The sequence below is a fragment of the Spea bombifrons genome, chromosome 8 (genome assembly GCF_027358695.1).
Source record: "Spea bombifrons isolate aSpeBom1 chromosome 8, aSpeBom1.2.pri, whole genome shotgun sequence".
Lineage (NCBI taxonomy): Eukaryota > Metazoa > Chordata > Amphibia > Anura > Pelobatidae > Spea > Spea bombifrons.
In genome coordinates, this window is record NC_071094.1 from 21,988,636 (window position 1) to 22,008,058 (window position 19,423).

Here is a 19,423-nt window from a genome sequence, read left to right on the forward strand (position 1 = left end):
AAAGGAGGGTAATCCATCTTGTAGAGAGAGGCAAAAAGGGAAACTTTCCGATTCAGTCTCGTCACCATGATATCCACTTCTGGAAGGCCTACTTTCGCAACTGACGTTTTGAAAACAGTCGGGTGTAGAGACCATTCTGGTTGGGAGCATCTTCTGCTGAGATCGTCTGCGAGTACATTGTTTGTTTGACCTCTGATGTGGACAGCTGAAACATCCTCTAGATTCATTTGTGCCCATAGCATGATTTTGGTGCATAGATTTTGAAGACTGGTTACTCTGGTGCACACTACCGTCGTGGTGTTGTCGGTTTGAATCTTCACCGGCTTGCCCAGTATCCACGGTTTGAAGAATATCGGAGCCTTGAAGACTGCATTTAATTCCCTGAAATTTGAGGATTGACCTGCTTCTTGGGCTGACCACTTTCTTTGGGCTATACGAAACTGGAGATGGGCTCCCCAGCCGGTTTCGGACGTGTCCGTGATAACTATAAGCCAGTGCTTTGGTTAGAATGATAGACCGCTTCTTAAATTTCTTTTGACTTTCCACCATTCTAGCTGCTGAAGTACTTCTTGAGATATAAGAATGTTCGTGTCTAAGTAATCGTCCCTTCCGTACCAGTGGGACAGAACATGCCATTGCAGACGTCTCATTCTTGCTCGTGCCCTGGCAACCGCAGGAATGGTGGATGTCATTAACCCCAATATGCTCATTGCCTTTCTGACGGAGCAGAGAGGATTAGTTTGTAGCTGGGTGATACTTAGCCGAATGGAAGGTACAGACGTAGAGAGATTGAGTCTACCAGAAAACCCAGAAACTTGATCTCTGTGGTTGACTTGGCTACGTTTAGAATCCAACCGTGGTCTTTGATAAGAGCAATAGTGTCCTGTAAATATATTAAAAGTTGGGCAGAGGATGAAGCTTTTATCAGCCGCTCGTCTAGATATGGAACCACTGCTATTCCTCTCAAACTCAGCTCTGCCGCCAACAGAGTGAGAATCTTGGTGAAGACTCTTGGAGCAGTTGATAGACTGAAGGGTAGCGCCTTGAATTAGAAGTGACTTAAGCCTTTGTTTGTATTTACTGCAAATGTTAAGTCTTCTTGATCTTTCTGCTATCGGCACGTGCAGGTAAGTGTCCTGGAAGTCTAGGGAAGCCATATAATCTACTCTCATCTGAGAGTAACCGAAGAGATGGTTTCCATACGGAAGTGTTGATATGGAATATATTGATTGACGGACTTCAGATCTAGTACTGGCTTGGAACCAGGAACAAGCAAGAGTAAACTCCCTGAAATAGATATTTCTTTGGAATGTTTTCTATAACTCCCTGCTTGAGGAGTTTTGATGCTGCCATGACTAGCGCTGCATTCTTTTTCTTCGGGTATGAGACTAGGAAAAAAATCGTGTGGGGGGGCTTGCAAAACCTGATGGTGTAGCCTTCCGATATCTGACGTATCCATGGGTTGCTGGTAATATGGAACCATTTTTCCCGAAACATCTGAAGGGCACCTCCCACTTTGTTAGAATCTTTATTCTAGACTCTTTATTTTGCTTCCGAATGGAAGATTTATCTGATGATAAATATCTGATGATATCTTTGCCTATTGTAGGGATATCTAAGATTCCATTTAGGTTTGACATCTTGTGGAAGCGCTTTCTTAGTGTCAGACATTTGTTTTAAAAGTTCTTCTAGTGGAGAACCAAAAAGTTTCTCTCTCAAATGGTAGATCACATAATGAAGATTTGGATGCGGAGTCGGCATTCCAGGATCTGAACCTTATTGCTCTCCTGGCAACTGTCGAAAGTCCCATGTTGCGAGTGGAGAGCTTGACCAATTCCTCCACCGTGTCAATCAGGAATTCATTTGATAGTTTCAAATTTTTTTAAAAGATGAGATCTTTATCTGCATCCTCCAGAACCTGATCTTCCAATTTCTGGATCCATAGGCCTTGAGCTCTAGCTCCGGCTGATGCTGCTTTGCATTGAAGACCTGATGCTTGGAAAATCCTTCTATTAGCTGTCTTTGCTCTTTTGTCCATGGTATCTTTAAGACCGGACACCTCTCCAATTGACAATGTAGTCTTTTTAGATAACTGAGCAATTTGGACATCCACTTTAGGGAGTTCACCCCACATTACGTCATCTTGTAGCTTGAAACTTTGTTTGAAGTGTTTTGAGAGAAATGCTAGTTTACTTGGATTTTTCCACTCACGCTGCACAAATTCCATTAGTTGAGGCAAGATGGGAAAACCATTTTTCTTAGCTTCTGGGTTAAGTAATATCTGGTTTACTTCTTTCACAAATTTTCCCAGCTCTTGAGAAGGAAACCCGGACTCGAAATCTGAATCATCAGAACTAGACGAATCCATCGAGGAGCGAGAACATTCTCCAGATGACAAATCTGATGTAGATGAACTTCGCGTTTTTTACTTGGCTTGTCCTGCAAAGTCGGTTTGGCAGCCTCTTTAAATGCCTGAAAAGACTGAGATAAATTGTCCTTGAGCCAGGATAAATGCTTAGACTTGCATGAAGGCTTTTTGGGAGGAGCAGCAGGCATTTTATCCTTCTCTGGCGATGAAGGGGTTAACATTTTGGTATATCCAAGTTAAGGATCACCAAAAAATGTGTGGGGGGTCAGACAACAATGAAACCTGTCCTGACACACACTCTTGTGGTCAGACAGGTTTGCGCAGTATAAATAGGCAGCCAAAATTTGAATCTCGTGCCAAAATCAGATGATCAGAGCCGCGAATGCGCTGTAGCACGGCCGGATCATCAGTGAAACGCATAGCCACCCGCGTAGAGCTGATGGGAGGAGGAGGAAACACTTTCAAACCCTTTGAGGAACACCACATAAGGAACTTCTTCCAGATATGAAAATATATTCTCGAAATAGACAGTCTGACAGAATTCAAAAGTAGTGGACGAAGTTCCCTGTCGTCTAATAACTGATCCGAATGTGGGAGTTCCCAACATGCCAGAGTCATCTGACGTAGGAGTGAAAACCAACTCCGGTTTGGCCAGTATGGCCCGGGCATTGTCTAAACGGATCTTCTGAAGGACACCGAATCAATGCTACTGGAGGAAACGCCTATCCCAGTCAGAAATTCCACCTTATGGACAGCCTGTGGCGAATCCTGTTGGTTGATTGAGGCAAAAGCCGAATCTTGCAACCAGGGAGGTGACTGTCTTTTTGGTTAAGGACCATTCCGCTTGCGACCACCTTAACCTGCTAAGATCGTCTGCAATCCAATTGTCGCAGCCTCTTATATGGGTGGCCGGTATGTCCTCTAGATGACGTTGGGGCCAATTAATCAAAACTGCACAAAGACGGCACCTTATCCGCGCCCCCCCCCCTGCTTATTTATGTAGGAGACAGTAGTTGCGTTGTCCGACTGAACTTTCACGGAGAGACCTTCTATCTGGAGTCTGAACGCTAAGAGGGCTAGAAGAACCGCCTTCAGCTCCCGGAAATTGGAAGAAGGAAGCGAATCTTCTGGAGACCAACTGCCTTGCCTGAAGTGACAACCTAAATGGGCACCCCAGCCGATTCCGGACGCATCCGTGGTCAGAGTGATCCACTCGAGTGGATGAAAAGAGAGGCCTCTGGAGAGATGAGAAACGTTCTCCACCAGGTTAGTTGAGATAAGACCTGCCCCGATATCGTGATGTCTAGGTCTTCCTCCCGTCTTGACCAATTCCAGGAATTTTTCACTGCAGGGGCTGGAGCTGAGACTTTGCCCATCTGACCGCTGGGATGGAGGCTGTCAGCAGATCTAGGATGCTCATGGCCATTCTGTTGAATTTAATTGAAGAGACGCGATCTCCCTTTTGATCTTCGCAGTTGGTGGATCCTGGTGGAAGGCAGGAGGTTGGATTTCTTCCGGATGATGATCCAGTCATGGCTTTCCAGAAATTGAATCGTGGTGGCTAAATCCGCCAGGAGCCTCTTTGAGCCGCTTTGGTAAGCCAGTCGTCCAGGTAAGGTATAACAGAAATCCCCCTTTCTCTGAGATCTGCAGTCAATGGATACAAAATTTTGGTGAAGATCCTCGGAGCCGATGACAGACCGAACGGAAGTGCTCTGAACTGGAAATGATGAATTTTCTCGTTTGCTCGGATCAAAAACCTGAGAAACTTTCTGGAAGCCTCTGCAATTGGGACATAAAGGTAGGCGTCCTTCAAGTCCAGCGTGACCATCACGTCTCCCTTCTATAGTAACTGCGCGACCGATTAAATATTTTCCATCCGAAAGTGGTGATACTGGATGCGGCTGTTCACCCTCTGCAGTTCCAAAACGTGGAGGAATGAGCCGTCAGGCTTTAGAACTAGAAAGAGTCTGGAATAAACCCCCTGGAAACATTGAGAAACTTGAACTCTCTATAACATTTTTCACTGAGGATGGATACGAGGAGATCAGGAAATGACTCCTGGGAAGATGTATGAAACTGATCCTGTACCCATCTTGGGACGGGCAAGGAATTTTCTGTCTCCATACAGACCATGACAATTCTGCCATCTGGAAGACGTCTGGAAAGGCCTGGTGTTCTTATATGGATATCTCCTATTCCGCCTAGTACGTCTATCCTGAGGGAGAGCCCTCTTGGTATCTGACATCTGTTTTATCAGATCTTCTAAGGGGGCTCCAAACAATTTTTTCCCTTCAAATGGTAAATTACAAAGGGATGCTTTGGAGGCAGTATCTGCTGTCCAGGTTCTCAACCATAGGGCTCTCCGAGCTACAGAGGATAAACCCATATTCTTAGCCGATATCTTCACCATCTCGAGAGGAATCTGTCAACAATTTATTGGACGGTCTCAAATTTTTCAGTAGCCTGGAGATTTCAGAATCTTGGTCTTCTGGTAAACATTCTTCCAAGGCTTGGATCCAACAACTTTGTGTTCTAGCAACTGCTGCACTGGCTACTCCCGCTCTGCATTGAGAACCCGAAGCCTGAAAAATCCATCTGCAAGAAGTCTCAACTCTTCTATCCATGGAGTCTAAGGCCAGAGACCCCTCGAATGGGAATGATAGTTTTCTTAGACAACTGCGCTATGTGGACATCAACTTTGGGGGGCTCATCCCACTGCTCTTCACTTTGGAGCCCGAATAGATGTTTAAAATGTTTGGAGAGAAAGGCCCTCTTACCTGGGTATTTCCATTCCCTCTCCATAAGCTCTTTAAGCTTGGGCAATAAAGGGAATCTCATAATTTTATCAACCCCCACATATGATAACATGTACGTCACCTCTTTTTAGTGAATTTTCGAAGCTCGTGGGGAGGAAAAAATGCTTCATTCTCAGAACTGTCAGAGGATGTAAAGACTGAAGATTGGGAGATTTCACCAGATGACGGATGCGACCTAGAAGATGACCTAGATCTCCTGCAGGAAGATTTTTCCGTTACCCTGGACTGTGCTTGAGCGGCAGAGACCTGAAACGCCTCAAAGCTCTGTGCTAGATTTTCCTGGAACCAACCCAGGAAGGATTGCAAGTCCTTTTGTTTGTCGTGAGTTACGCTGTCGAACAGGCATTACACATTTTTTTTCCTGCATCCATCAGGAAGTGGGGTAGCACACTCTGAGCAAGACGCATGTCTTTTTTGGAGCAGGTGCATGTCTTTTTTTTTTTCTTTTTCTGAAATCCCAGGCAAAACGGGACTAGACATCTGGTGAAAGAAAAGAAACTGATAAGCTGAGATTTTTTTTTTAATTATTTTCTCTCGGAGGAAAGAGGAAAATGAAGAACAAGATAACATATCTTACCTTCAAATACTCTGAACTGGGGGGGGGGGCTGGCAACACGGCATCCTGTGCTGAGAAATGCCCATGCAGACAGGAACGAAAAAACCTTTTAAACAGGTTCAAATTTGGTGCCCTTCATTAGATCCTATTTGCGCATGCTCAGCAGCGCGATCGGATCTTTGGTGGAACGCAACGTTGCCTGGGCTTCAACCTACTGCGCATGCTCACCAACTGGCCGGAATAAAAAGAAACCGCCGTCAAACCCCTACGTAACGTCCGCCACTACGGAGGGGACCTCGCTCTGCTCACCACCCGGGGAGCAATCGGAGGAAACCCCCCAGACAGCAACCCGTGCGCCTCACCAGACTGCCATCCGGATCTTGGACGGAAAAATCTCCCAGCAGGAACGCATCAACCGTCCATCCCTGTAAGGGACAAGAAAAAAACTGGGGATTATCGTAGGAGGCTCGCATTTATGGTAAGGAGGAGGGGTTTGTTTGATTTAACCCTTTATTGTTTCAGCGTCTTCTTGTCCAGTGAGAAGCACTACCCGCTCAACTGCCACTGTATGCCAGGAAAATACAAGTTTACTTGAAAGTTGGGGGATGCTTGTCATGTTACAAGGAATATGTACTAACCCCTTAATGACAATTGCCGGTTCTGGCACGTCATGCACTAACATGCAGGACCGTGCCAGGACTGCCATGACTTTAAACGGGTGCAGAAAGCGATCTACGTTCTTTCTGTACCCAAACGGTGTCGCTGTAATGCCTCGACCTCGAGGCATTCAGCAACGCCACGATCGGCACTAGAGGCGTCAACATCTGTCATAGTGCCTGCGGACGCCCGTTTTAAAAGCGTTTAGGAGGCAATCAACGATCACCTCTTAAACTTCAGTGGTGTCGCTGGAATGCCTCGATTAGGAGGCATTCAGCGACACCAAATACTTACCCCAGGAGAGCGGTCACAGCCCCCGCTGCAAGTGATCTTCGCCAGACCCTCTAGAGAACTCTGGCTCCGCTTGCAGGTTGAATGCAGGCACTGCATTCAACCATGCAAGTCAATGGAGCCCAGCTTTTCCCACTGATGTCACTATCAGGGGAACCTTCAAGTTGAAAAAAAAATGTAAAAAAAAATTAAAAAGGCAAAAAAATATTTGTGAGCAAGTCCTAAAATTAGCACATTAGCTTAAAACAATTCTCGCATGGAAAGAGTTAAAATACTGGCATATTAAATGCCCATGGGGTGTCTATTTTTAAAAAATGTATGACTTGATGGGGTAAATTGAATTGACCGGGTTCAACAATGTCCCAATTAACACGGAGGTGAAGGATGGCCACACATCTAATTTCCAATCAGAAAAATGCACACGTCCCAAATGTGGCCTTTTAGTTCCCCCAAAAAATTACAAACCCATGCATGTGGGGTATCACTGTACTCAGGAGAGGTTTCTGAACACATATTGGGGTGTCGTGTGACAGCGGCATATACCAGGAGCTGTAAATTCATACATAAAGGAGGTGTGTGTGGGAAAAATACACACAAAAAAATACTACTGCAAACTTTGAAAAAATGCTGGTGGTAAAATGTGTGCATGCAAAGAGTTAACATACCCTGGTGTGTCTAGTTTTCAAAAATATATGGCTTTATTGGGCACACTGAAATGGCCCGGCTCAAAGATGTACCAAATAGGGCATGGGCAGTGGATCAAATGCCAAATTTCAACATTGAAAAATGTGCATGCCCCAGATGTGGCCCTTCTACCTCCCCCCCCCAAACAGCCAGGCAAAATCATTCATGTGAGGTATCGCTGTACTCAGGAGATGTTGCTGAACACATATTGGGGTGTTTTATGATAGTGACATATACCAGAACCTGTTAATTCATACCTGAATTACAATGTGTGAAAAAACAAATGCAAAAATATGACTACCACAAAGTTTGACAAAGACTGGTGGTAGATATGGTGCATGGAAAGAGTTAAAATACTAGCATTTGAAATACCCTAGGGTGTCTAGTTTTCAAAAATATGATTTGATGGGGTAAATTTCATTGGCCGGCTTCAAAGATACCCAAAATGGCACAAGGGGGGAAGAAGTACCAGATTTGGAAAAAATGGCTTTGAAATAGCGAAACGCTACCTGTACTTATTGCCCCATAAAGTGTAGAAAAAAAGAAAAAAAAACATTGGGTATTTCTAAATTCAGGACAAATAGTAGAATCTATTTAGCAGGTTTTTTCATTATCTTATTACATTAGATGAGTAAAAGATTTTTCAACTAAAAGTCACTCTTTTCTAAATTTTTCACCATTTTATACTTTTTTTTTTAATAGTAACATGATACAATTAAAACAATGTAATCTAAAGAAAGTCCTCCTGAAAACCATCAATATATAACTTGTGTTGGTTCAGTAAACAGGAAAGAAGAAAATTACTGCTAAACACGAGCAGAGCAGAAATTGTTAAAATGGCCATTGTCACGAAGGGTACAAAAAGTAAAATCAGCCTTTGTCACCAAGGGGTTAATAAGCTATGTTTGAGTTTGGTTTCCAATATTGTTGAATGGACCAGGCAGTGGCTGAGTGAGATAATAAGGGGTTGCAGTCGATGGTATATATTCCAAGTGACGTACCCCAGGGATCTGTACATGCTCCCATTCTCTTTAATATTTTTATTAGTGATATTGCAGATGGTCTTGATGGTAAGGTATGTACTTTTGCTGATGACATATTTGCAACAGGGTTGATGTTCCTGTTGGGATAAGCCAAATGACAAATGATTTAGGTAAACCAGAAAAACAGAGCTGTGGCAACTGATGTTTAATGTGGATTTAGGTTAAGTACAGGATAATGCACATAGGGCAGGGGCGTCCAACATGCGGCCCAATCGGCAGCCAGGGCAACCAGGATCACAAGAGCCCTGCTACTTACCTGGGGAGGGTCTTTTGTACTGCACAGAGGAAGCACATGACTCTGCTCCAGTCCTGCTTCCTCTGTGCAGTACAAGAGAACGCATAGGGAGGCCACGCCCCCTGCTTAAGTCTGTGAGCGGTATAGAGAGCTGCAGTGCAGGTAAGGGGGTGGGGAGAGTGTTTGAATGAGTATGTGTGATTGAGGGAATGCATCTGTGAATGAATGAGTATATGAATGAGTGTGTGTGTGAGATAATGGATGTGTAAGTGCTGGAACCTAGGCATGATGTGACTGTGATTACTGTTGGCAATCACACTCCTATCATGCCAAGTCAGCCAGTACATGCTGAAACCTGGCTAGTTGCACCCCTTGTGTATTGATGCTGCCAGCAGTATGGGGTCTGCACATCAACTACAGCCACCTTGTACCAGCATGTACTGGCTGACTTGGCATGATGGGAGTGTGATAAAAGTGTGGTTAACACACCAAAATTGGACAAAAAAATACAATGACAATATTAATTTATATATGACTGTTGACAGCAATCACACTCCTATCATGTCCAGCCAACCAGTACATGCTGGAATCTGGTTATGCCTGAGATTGCTGTGTGTATATATGTGTGTGTGTGTGTATATATATATATATATATATATATATATATATATATATATATATATATATATATATATATATATATATATATATATATATATATATATAATTTTTTTTTGTACAATTTTGGCATGTAACGTACTTTTATGAAGTGTGATTTTTTTTTTTTTTTTTTTTTTAAAGGTGGGGGGGGGTCATATTCGGTTTTGGCTAAGTGAATCCTGAATTTTTGGTTTTGGTCCAGAATTTTCATTTTGGTGCATCCCTAGGATAAATAGTTCTTTCATTTTTACTTATCCAGAATCCTGAATTTGTAGTCACAAAACTTTCTAGGCCCAGAAATCAGTGAGAGGAAAAGTAAAGGTTTTGTGTCATTTACATTATTTTAATCTGCATATTTTATTAAAGGCCATATTTTCTCACAGTAAAAAATGAGTACGGCCTGCCCACTGCAGAAAAAACTTGGACACCCCTGACATAGGGCATAAAAAAAACCCTGGGGAAGAGTGTAGATTTGATATTAGCGCCAACATCAGTAGTTGAATAAAGGGATTTAGGGGTAATTATTTCAGAGGATTTTAATGCTGCTCTCTTGTATTGTCTAGCAGAATGCTTGTTTCTATAGGGGAGGTATTAGCAGCAGAAAGAGGCATGTGCTTATGCTGTTGTACAGAGGACAGGTGAGACCTTACTTTGGAGTATTGTGTACAGTACAGGACTAACGTCTAAAGTATTTAGAAATTAAGCAGACTAGACTGCCCGAATGGTTCTTCTCTGCCAACACACTGTCATTTATTTAAACTGTTATGATGTGGTGTAGGTAACAACCTTAGAACAGGCAAAAGGTTAAAACTACAAATTCAACAAATCCTCTTTTTTATTAATAAATATAAAACTTTCATTTTCTTCCTTCCACCATGATAATATGATATCCAAACTTGGTCTTCACAGGAGGGTCAGTGTAAATAGGTTTGTCCATTGTACTGACTGCCAGGGCAAATGCTGCATCTTGGAACGGTCCCACCATTGAGCCTCTTGTCATCCAACCAAGGTCTCCCTAAAATAAGCGCAGAAAATGTTGACAGTTCTCAAACTGTTAATCTATAATATTTCTACAGAATACTTATACTTACATTCTTGGATGAAAGTAGGAACAAGTCAATTGAAACTGGTAAATCAGTGTCACTGCCTGTTTCATTTTTGCCTTTTATATGGGAAAATGTATATTAATAACCTCTCGTAAAATACAACTCCAATAATCCTCTGTTACTCAAAAGGGGTGTCATACCTTAAGCTGGTTTCCAGGTATAACCCCCCCATCTTAACTGAGCCTAGCCTGCAACACATTGTGTACCATCACCTACAGCTGTGTGAAAAAAGAAAGCACATCCTCTTTGAATTATATGGCTTTACATATTAGGGCATAATCATCTGTTCCTTAGCAGGTCTAAAAATTATGTAAACATAACCTCAAATGAACAACACGACATTACACTGTGTGATTATTTGTTCAACAAAATTAAAGTCAAAATGGAGAAATGTAGAACTACCTTTAGCAGCAATAACTTGAAGTAATAGTTTTCTGTATGACTATCAGTCTTTCACATCATGGTGGTGGAATTTTGGCCCACTCCACTTTACGTTGCTTCAATTCATTGAGGGTTGCCTGCATTTGTTTATGCACAACTTTCTTAAGGTCTTGTCAAAGCATTTCACTCAGGCTGAGGTCTGGACTTTGACCGGGCCATTGCAACACCTTGATTCTTTTCCTTTTTCACACATTTCTGCCAAGCTTTAGCTGTCTGATAGATGGCTTCACATTTGACTCTGGAATACTTTGGTATACAGAAGAGTACATGCTCAATTCAACAACTGTAAGATTACAAGGTCCTTTGGCTGCAAAACAAGCCCTCATCACCCTCCACCACCGTCATTGACAGTTGGCAATAAGTGTTCGTGCAGATATGATTTGTTTGGTTTCACCAAACGTGGCGCTGCGCATTATGGCCAAACATCTTCACTTTGGTCTCATCTGTCCAAAGGACATTGTTCCAGAAGTCTTGTGGTTTTCTTAGATGCAACTTTGAAAACCTAAGCTGCACTGCCATGTTCTTTTCAGAGAGAAGAAGCTTTCTCCTGGCAACCCTTTCAAACAACCCATACTTGAGTCTTTTTGTATTTGTACAGTCATGAACTTTAACATGCTGAGGCCTGTATAGTCTGAGTATTTTTTTTTTGCGCAATTTCTGTGAGAATTGCATGGTCTGAACATGGGGTGAATTTGCTGGGACATCCACTCCTAGGAAGATTGGCAACTGTCTTTAATGTTTTCCACTTTAGAATCTTTCTCATTGTAGAATGATGGGCTGTAAATTGTTTGGAAATAGCCTTATAAGCCTTCCCAGATTGATGGTCAGCAACAATTGCCGATTTTTTTTTTTTTTTCTTTTCTTCTTGGCACTGTTTTAAAACACACACATACACACACCTGAATGCTCCGCCCCGGGAAATTGCTAAAACTCCAGTTTTTATAGCAAGTGTGACCACCTCCGATGATCAATTAATCAAGGGCATTTGATTGGCAGCACCTGTCTGCTACTTGGTATCTTAATTCCTATGGAAGCAGTAAGGAATAGTTTTTCACAGATGGCTTCTCCATTTTGGCTTTATTTTTATTAAATAAATTGCCATGTGTTCTTCACCTGAGGTTGTATTTTACCTAATACTCGATGTAAAACCATAGACTTCAAAGAAGATGTACTTTCTTTTTTCACACGACTGTACATCTATTGAAAACCGTAGATACTAAAGTGGGATCAAGGCTTTTCAAGAACAAGAAACGTTTTGTTATGCTTATTATTTGGCTTGGCAAAAGAGTATGTATGGATGGATTTATGAAAAGTTTTTAAACTATTCTGGGGAAAAGAAATTGGTAAACTGCGACCAGCTTAAGGTTACCACATAAACCTATAGCAAGACTGCACCAATCTGGCTGCTCTGAGGGGGAAGATATGTCCAAATCATGGATTTAATAGGGTTAAACCCAGCTCCTATGTGATGGACACAGCCTACGTTTGGCAGCATAACATGTATCTGGGTTTAGCAACTGGATCCACCATAGCTTTGTTCAATAGACTCATGTTATCGGTGAGCGTCTCCTGCAATAATCACCGACCAGGTCCCGTATAATTTTTAGAGCAGTGAGTGAGGTGAATTTCACAGACTTATGTTAACCAGACTGTCCCCTCTCAGCCACACAAGACATATACTCAAAACAAACATGCCGCTAACTAACACACAGTATTCTTAACCATGTGACACTCGCTCAAAAGATACACATCTCAACCACACATACCCGACTCAACCAAATAATCTTACCCCTGTCTGGGTCAGAGGACAATCACTCTCCCAACTGAGTTTCAGTAATAACATAACTTGTTTCAATTCCAGCTCCCACAACTATCAGCACCTGCCTTTGTGTTATTGATGGGAGAGTGGTCCAAAAGCACAAATCAATACCATTACCCAGAAATACTGTTGACTCTGTAATTGCATCCTTGCTTTTATTAAGTGGGTGGGACTGGAGCTATAATTTAAAAGACTCAGTTATGGCACTAGTTTCAGACTCTACATTTATTATGCAAAACCAGGGCAGCCTTTCGTAATACATAAAATTAGTAAAAATATATGTGCTATTGAACAGACCCACAATGTACACGAGCGCAAAGCCTTACCCCTTGCCTGGCCTTGTCTTCACTATACTGTGCAGCCACTTCACTGAATCGTACTCCAGATTTTAGCTTTTCCATGGCTTCCATAACCTTTCCATGCTTCTCACACAGGATGTGTCTTACCTGAGAAAACACAAGCTTTTCTAGTTTAGTATAGTATAGGTCAGGGGTGTCCAAGTTTTTTCTGCAGTGGGCCACTTCATCAGAATTGTATAAGTGCGAGGGCCGCACTCATTTTTCACTGTGAGAAAATATGGCCTTTAATAAGATATGCAGATTAAAATAAAGTAAATGACACAAAACCTTTAAATTTCCTCTCGCTGATTTCTGGGCCTAGAAAGTTTTGTGACTACAAATTCAGGATTCTGGATCAGTAAAAATGAAATGGTTCTATTTATCCTAGGGATACACCGAAATGAAAATTCTGGACCGAAACCAAAAATTCAGGGTTCACTTAGCCGAAACCGACCCCCACACCTTTAAAAATAATGAAAAATCCCACACTTTTATTAAAAGTAAGTCACACACCAAGATTGTACAAAAAAAATTAATGTTATATATATAATAACAGCAATATGTGGCATGCCCAGATTCCATGATAGGAGTGTGATTGCTAACAGCAATAACACTACTTTTATAGCCAGGCAACCAGTAAATGCTGGAACCTAGGCATGATGGGACTGTGATTGCCGTTAGCAATCACACTCCTATCATGCCAAGTCAGCCAGTTCATGCTGGTACAAGGTGGCTGTAAGTAAGACCCAATACTGCTGGCAGCATCAATACGCAAGGGGGGCAGCTAGCCAGGTTTCAGCATGTACTGGCTGACTTGGCATGATAGGAGTGTGATTGCTAACCGCAGTCACAGTCCCATCATGCCTAGGTTCTAGCACTTACACATCCATGCTATCACACACACACTCATTCATATACTCATTAATTCCCTCAATCACACATACTCATTCAAACACTCTCCCCACCCCCTTACCTGCACTGCAGCTATCTGGATGCTGCTCAAAGACTTCAGCAGGGGGCACGGCCTCCCTCTGTGTTCTCTTTTACTGCACAGAGGAAGCAGGACTGGAGCAGAGTCATGAGATGTCACGTGAACTCTGCTGGGTTCCACTTCCTCTGTGCAGTACAAAAGACCGTCCCACAGGTACTAAGCAGGGCTCTTGTGATCCCGGTTGCCCTGGCTGCCGATCTCACGCAGGCCTCACCTCGAGGGGCCGCATGTTGGACGCCCCTGGTATAGATGCTACCATCAAAGATTATGTGATTAACTATAGCAAAAGAAGAACCACCACAATGGTATAATAAAAATAGTTATTAACTGGATTTTGGAAATAAAAAGGTTGCTCACTTAGGTGTGATATATAGACTCCTGGGGAAGCAGAACAGTTTAATCATTTTATGGCGACTATCATCTCTAATATAGACTAGGAAGAAAACAAGCTGGGTCAGCCATGAGTAGGCACATCCAAATTTAATACAGGGATTGTGTTTTAGGCAATTGTTTGAGGAACCACCAATGGAGACTGTTCTGTACTTCGTATTCACAAATGGAGACATTATTTAGATGTCCCACTAAGGGTTGTGTTTGGGCTCCAGTCATAATCAGTGTGGTTTAACATACGGAAAGATGTTACAATCAGATTTTACAAAGGCTGATTTTTTCTGCAATGGAAATATGCTTTTTGATAGCATTTGATAGCATTTGACAACCTGGACATCTTTAGATGGAGTCCAGGAAAACTGAATTACCGAATACAAGACAAGGTTTTTTTCTTGAGAAAATACCCCATCTCTTATATTCGAAGTTGTCTTATAATTAGATCTCAAATAGAGGTCTGACTATAAGACTAAAATCCAGATCCCCCACAGCGCTGCAGGGGACCTGGATCCTCCTCTCTGGCAGCCGGTGGACATCTGCGTGAGGCGCTTAGACAACCTCTGCTGCTACCTGGCGCTTCTGCCGGAGCTTCTATGACTGAGCACCGGAACGTCATGTGCTCCATCATAGAAGCCCCAGCGGAAGGGCCGGGCAGAAGCAAATACGGTATTTCGGGGTTGTTTTGCTAAAGACTAGAGAATAGGGCTGCAACAACTAATCGATAATGAAAATCGTTGCCAACGAATTTCATTATCAATTAGTTGAATCGATTTTTATCGATTACAAAATTAGGGTTTTTTCAGAGCAAATGCTCTGAAAAACACCCCTCATTTTATAATCAGTTTGTGACTCACAGCAGCAGTTACTACTTACTAGTCCCTCCCTGCAATCACTGCCGGAGAAAGAAAGGGGCGTGGCCAATCGGCAGTGACTGCAGGGAGGGATTGGCTCCCCTCATTTCCTGAAGCGTCCACATGGCTGTGACACTCATCTAACCGAGTATAAAATTAATATTTGGGCTGCTGAAAGTTAGGGGAGGTGGGGGTTAATTTAGGGGCAGTTGTGGTTGATGGGGTCTTCAGGGTTAAATTAGGGAGAGTTGTGGTTGATGGGGTGTTCAGGGTTAATTTAGGGGCAGTTATGGTTAATGGGTTCTTCAGGGTGAATTTAGTGGCAGTTATGGTTAATGGGGTCTTCTCTTCAGGATTAATTTTAATGCTGAGGACTGAGGGTTAATTTAATTCATTTAATAAGGTTAACTTAAGGTGCAATTAGAGGTAAAGGGGGACAAACTAAGAGGAAAATAAATCCTGGGGGCAGTGAAGATTAACCCTGTATTTATTTATAAAGGTATTGTGTCTGTGAACGAGGCTGTAAATCTATGAGTGCACTATGGCATATCAGGGGGGGTGTATAAGGCATACCTGGGGAGGATGGAGTGACATATCAGGGGGTATAAGGCATACTGGGGTATATAAGGCATATGTGGGGAGGGCAGTGTGGCATGTCTGGGCTCAAATGTGCATAACTGGGGGGCAGGTTGGGAAATAAAAACAAGAAATGCTTTATCAAAGTTTTTTTATTCTGCCATTTGTTTAACATCCTACGTTACTTTATTAAATTTTAAATAAATTAAAAATGTACATTTTTTTTTTTTATCCGATTAATCGAAAAAATAAATCGGCCAACTAATAGATTATGAAAATAATCGTTAGTTGCAGCCCTACTCGCGAACATTGCTTGTTGGTTAGACCACAAGAAAACAGAAACCACTGTGGTACTCCACAGAAGTGGCAAGTATAGGCGAAAGTAGCATTTAGTAGTTATAAGCAAACTCTGAATACAGAAGATGAGAACAAATATAAATCTAAGCTAAAAGGATCAATAGGTATTGTTAGAAGCGCCAAAACAAAGTTAGGAGAATACTGCTATGTTAACTAAAAAGGGTGCTAACAATTCCTACATATGTAAGGAGAAAGTGTAAATTAGCATAAAATGGAGAGTTTTATAAAGGAGGATAAATATCTACCCAAATAGGTACTTTTGTAAAATGTGTGGTTACAGATGAAGTTCTCCATAGTGAAAAGGATTAATCAATGGGACCCAATTGGATGCACCCCGATTATTAAAAGATCTTTGGAATATTCTTGACAAGCCATTAGCAAGGTTATTTAAACAGCTGCTATCAAACCAGGCCCTCATTTACAAAAAAAACCCCACAGTACATCTTTCTGCACTGAGCTCACCGGTACTGGGGGTTTACTTGAGCACCAGAACTGTGATAAACTGGTAAATTAGAAGGTCCAAAATGAACTTCTTGGCACTTCCTCTCTTACCACTACTACCCACCCATGGATACATCTGTGTTTCTTCTGGTTTAACAAGACAGGGGCAGTTTGTTGTTTTTTAATTGAAACGTTGCATAAAGCAAAAAAGGTAGGCACATGCGTCAAGTGTGAGATTGCATTGAATCAATTTGTGGCTCAATGTTGTTTCCCCATCATTAAACGCTGTATCTGTTATTAGTGCCTTGTTGCAAATAGTTTCGCAAAGGGATTAAACTGGGAATGCTCTACAGTACCTTGACAGCAGTTCCACCTTTGGGTGCTTGCGCTTTCTTATCAGCTGCTTCCCCTCCAGATGCCCCACCTAAACCAAAATATAGAAAGATTATGTTATGGCAGTTCACAAGTTACAATCACAGAATCAAATTGCACTTGGTTGGAAGATAGACACATTCATTATGTATTCTATGGAACCACCGACTGAAATTCACAGCGTTGTTGCTCCTATGTGTTAAAGTTAAAGAGAGCTCAGCTCCTTTCACCAGAAGGCCAAATCTTTATGTAATACGACAATTGAGCAGTTATGTTATAAATGTGTAATCACCACAACTTGTAATAGTTTAGCGATTACATCTACATTATTCAATACTGACATCTTCCATGCCGCTTTCCTTCGGTTACCGAGTTGGACTCATCTTGATTAACAGACACTAACACGGTATTAATTCTGTTATTGTTAGGCAGCCATAAGAAAATATTCCACCACTAAATTACCTTTTCCCCCCTTTCCGCTTTTTGGTTTCGGCGGCATCAGCGCACAAAATTTTCGAGCCTACCTACGAAAAAAAATAGGAGGAAAAAAATCGCTTTCGTCGCATATTTGACGTCATTAAGCGACGGGACCCATAATTCCATCAGCGAGACGCTGTAGTGGAGCGCAGCGTAAACGTGAGAATTGCGTGTTATGAATAACAGTTTGCAATGTGAATATTATTTACGTAAAATTAATGAAGCAGCTGCTTCTGTTTTCTTTACTATGTGAACGTGCGCTGGCTGGTGTTAGCGCCAAACCCAGCGGCCTCCTGTTTGTACGGGAGACGTGTATGCCGGTGAAACAGTCCGGGTTGTGTGACGCGTTTCCACAGCAGATAATTATACTGAGACCGAACCCATGTAGCTGTTCATGTCTCTAATGACACGTGCTTTAAATCCTAATTCATACTCGGAGCCTATACAGCTTTCGCAATATAGGATTAGAACGGAAATTTTAAATATAAATACGAAATACTTACATTCGCATTGTTCAAAAGCGTCGTTGGGTAGCCGAACAAATCACGAGGTCTGTATCCATATCTGGAACAACATGGTTTTATACCCAGATCTTACTGTTTTTTTTTTTTTTTTTTTTTTGCATGTCCCTTTTTTCTAGCAGCTGAGAGTATAAATGTGCCGCAATCATCTAAAAAGTTATGTGTAGAGAGGGAGCAGAAAATGTTTGACACATTAGTCTGCCCATTTTTCTTGGTTTTGTCACAGATTCAGAATACATTTAGCACTTTGCCTATCCCATGCGTGTTTAAATTCCCCTGCTGTATTAGTCTTTACTGGGAGTGTGGTGGATACATGGGACTGCCTCCCAACAGAAGCAGTAAAGTAAAAATTCCTTACATTACAGCTATATGTCTGGCCCAGTAGTTTTAGATCATGACCTCTTGTCCTAAAATTTCACCTCTTTCCCTCCGGCACCTTGTTAAATCACTTAAAGCATTTGAATGTTTCTGTCACATCTCACTGTTCTCTTTTTTCCTGAAAGCTGCACCTACTGAGGTCCATTCATTCGCTTAGCTATAGGATATGGATATTAAAAACAGTTTAGTATCCCATATACCCTCACCGATGAAGAATGCATGTTAAAAGTACTTTGTAAGTACTTTATTATGCATTCTTCAACCTGTTAAAAAAATACATTACCTTAAGGAGAATCTGCAGCCCCCTTCATGGTCCCATTCACCCACTGTTGGCATTATATATACCATGCATTGACAGGGGGAAAATTGTTATTTAAAGGGACCACTCGGCAATCGTGCATTTAAGTATAGCTGATGGCTGGATGGCATCACATAACAATTTGGACATAGTAAAACGTAAGGTGGAGAGGGCCCTGCTTAAATAGGCCTATAATCATAAAAAGCTATCGATAAAAACCAACTGAAAATGTTTTAGTCTTGTATTGTTGCCCCTTGGAAATCCCCTCTGTTTTAAATAACAGTTTGCCCCAACTTATCTAGCGGTAATAAGCCAAACACGGGCATCCCGAGGGTAAGAGCTGGAAATGAGTTCCCCCTCTTGTGCAAGTTTTTCATTTCCAGCATGCAAGTATGGTTCTAGGGTCCTTATTTGAGTTTTGTGCGTGTTAGGATGTTTGATCAGAAATATGCATATTTGCATCTCATGAAGCAGTGCCCTAGAAGGTTGTTAACTAGACTGTAATTCCAGTGCTACAAAATTCTAGTTTTTAACTATACAAACAATGTAAGTAAATGTACAACCGTCTTTTCCTATGGTCTAATGTGCATAAGCGTAGGAGGAATACTTCTCACTGTAATTATGGTGACAGCTCTATCAAAATGTTCCATTTGCCTCCCACTCCATGCTGAACAAAAAGATTAACGTGTACCCAGTAAAGTGGAAATATAAAGCTGAATATTGGAAATATCTCCATCTTTAAGAGCGCCTTTGTATT

General features: G+C 41.9%; 1 protein-coding gene across 1 annotated transcript; it reads right to left on the minus strand.

Annotated features, from left to right (window-relative positions):
* Positions 1-10,130: 10,130 nt before the first annotated feature.
* Positions 10,131-17,579, minus strand: PIN4 (peptidylprolyl cis/trans isomerase, NIMA-interacting 4). Its single transcript, XM_053472709.1, has 4 exons — positions 17,455-17,579; positions 16,977-17,044; positions 13,006-13,125; positions 10,131-10,328 (listed from the first exon to the last, which is right to left on the minus strand). The coding sequence occupies exons 1-4, from the start codon at positions 17,489-17,491 to the stop codon at positions 10,170-10,172; spliced, it is 384 nt and encodes a 127-aa protein (XP_053328684.1). The 5' UTR covers positions 17,492-17,579; the 3' UTR covers positions 10,131-10,169.
* Positions 17,580-19,423: the final 1,844 nt, after the last annotated feature.